Source organism: Crocuta crocuta, unplaced genomic scaffold (assembly GCF_008692635.1).
Source record: "Crocuta crocuta isolate KB4526 unplaced genomic scaffold, BGI_CrCroc_1.0 scaffold27, whole genome shotgun sequence".
Lineage (NCBI taxonomy): Eukaryota > Metazoa > Chordata > Mammalia > Carnivora > Hyaenidae > Crocuta > Crocuta crocuta.
In genome coordinates this window covers 1,366,853-1,367,690 of record NW_027532250.1, presented here as the reverse complement: position 1 = coordinate 1,367,690, position 838 = coordinate 1,366,853, and the positions used below count along the sequence as shown (strand labels likewise).

The 838-nt window shown below is 67.4% G+C and overlaps 1 protein-coding gene across 1 annotated transcript in view; it reads left to right on the top strand.

The window, feature by feature from the left end:
• RBM38 (RNA binding motif protein 38) overlaps positions 1 to 314 on the top strand; it is a 13,260-nt gene extending 12,946 nt beyond the window's left edge. Inside the window, exon 4 of the mRNA XM_077778323.1 lies at positions 8 to 314. Within this exon, the coding sequence (XP_077634449.1) occupies positions 8 to 146 (139 nt within the window). The 3' untranslated portion in view covers positions 147 to 314. The remainder of the gene's footprint in view (positions 1 to 7) is intronic.
• Positions 315 to 838: the final 524 nt, after the last annotated feature.

The following is an 838-nucleotide window of genomic DNA, read 5'->3' as shown; positions in this document are numbered from 1 at the left end:
CCCCCCCCCCCCCCGCCACGGCCGCCAGCTTCGTGGGCTACGGCTACCCGGCCGCCGTGCCTCAGGCGCTGTCGGCCGCAGCCCCCGCGGGCACCACGTTCGTGCAGTACCAGCCTCCGCAGCTGCAGCCCGACAGGATGCAGTGACGGCCGCCCCGTCACCCGCACGCCAGGGAAGCGGCCGGCTGGGCGCCTGCACACGTACCTCTGGGGACCCCGCGGGAGCCCCGCCTGACCCCGGACGGACTGGAGACCACGTCCCTTTAAGTCCAGGGCCAGCCATCCTGAGGGGGCCCTTTGGGAAACAGGAACGGCCGAGAGNGCGCCCACAGCCCTCTCCCCGCAGCACCCGGCCGGGGCCCCTCGCCCCCTCCCCAGACTGGCTGCCCTGCGTCCCGCTCGGAGATGCCTTGCTGCGGGGGCACCCGAGGGAGCAGCAGAAGCGGACGGTGAGCTGCGTGGCAGGGGTGTGGGGGGACCGTCCGCCTCCGGAACCCGCATTTACTAGGCGACAGCCCGCTCCACGCTGGCGACGGGGAGCCGGCCCACTTCCCCTTCTGTCGAGCTGCAACTTTTTTCTTATCGTCCTTATTTTGCTACTAAGATGATTTCAGAATCGTAGTCTATTTTTTCAACGGGACCTCCCACCACCAAGAATCCAGCACCTATTTTTGACTTTGAGAGACTCGCTTTTGTCGACGGCTCCACCCAAGGAGGCCGCAGCAGCCATGTCACCTGCCAGCTCACGGCCGGAGCCTCCAGGCAGGTCCCTCTGGGACAGGAAGCTGTCTCAGTTTGTCCCCTGCCAGCCACAAAGGGCAGGAGGGAGTGTGGCCCGA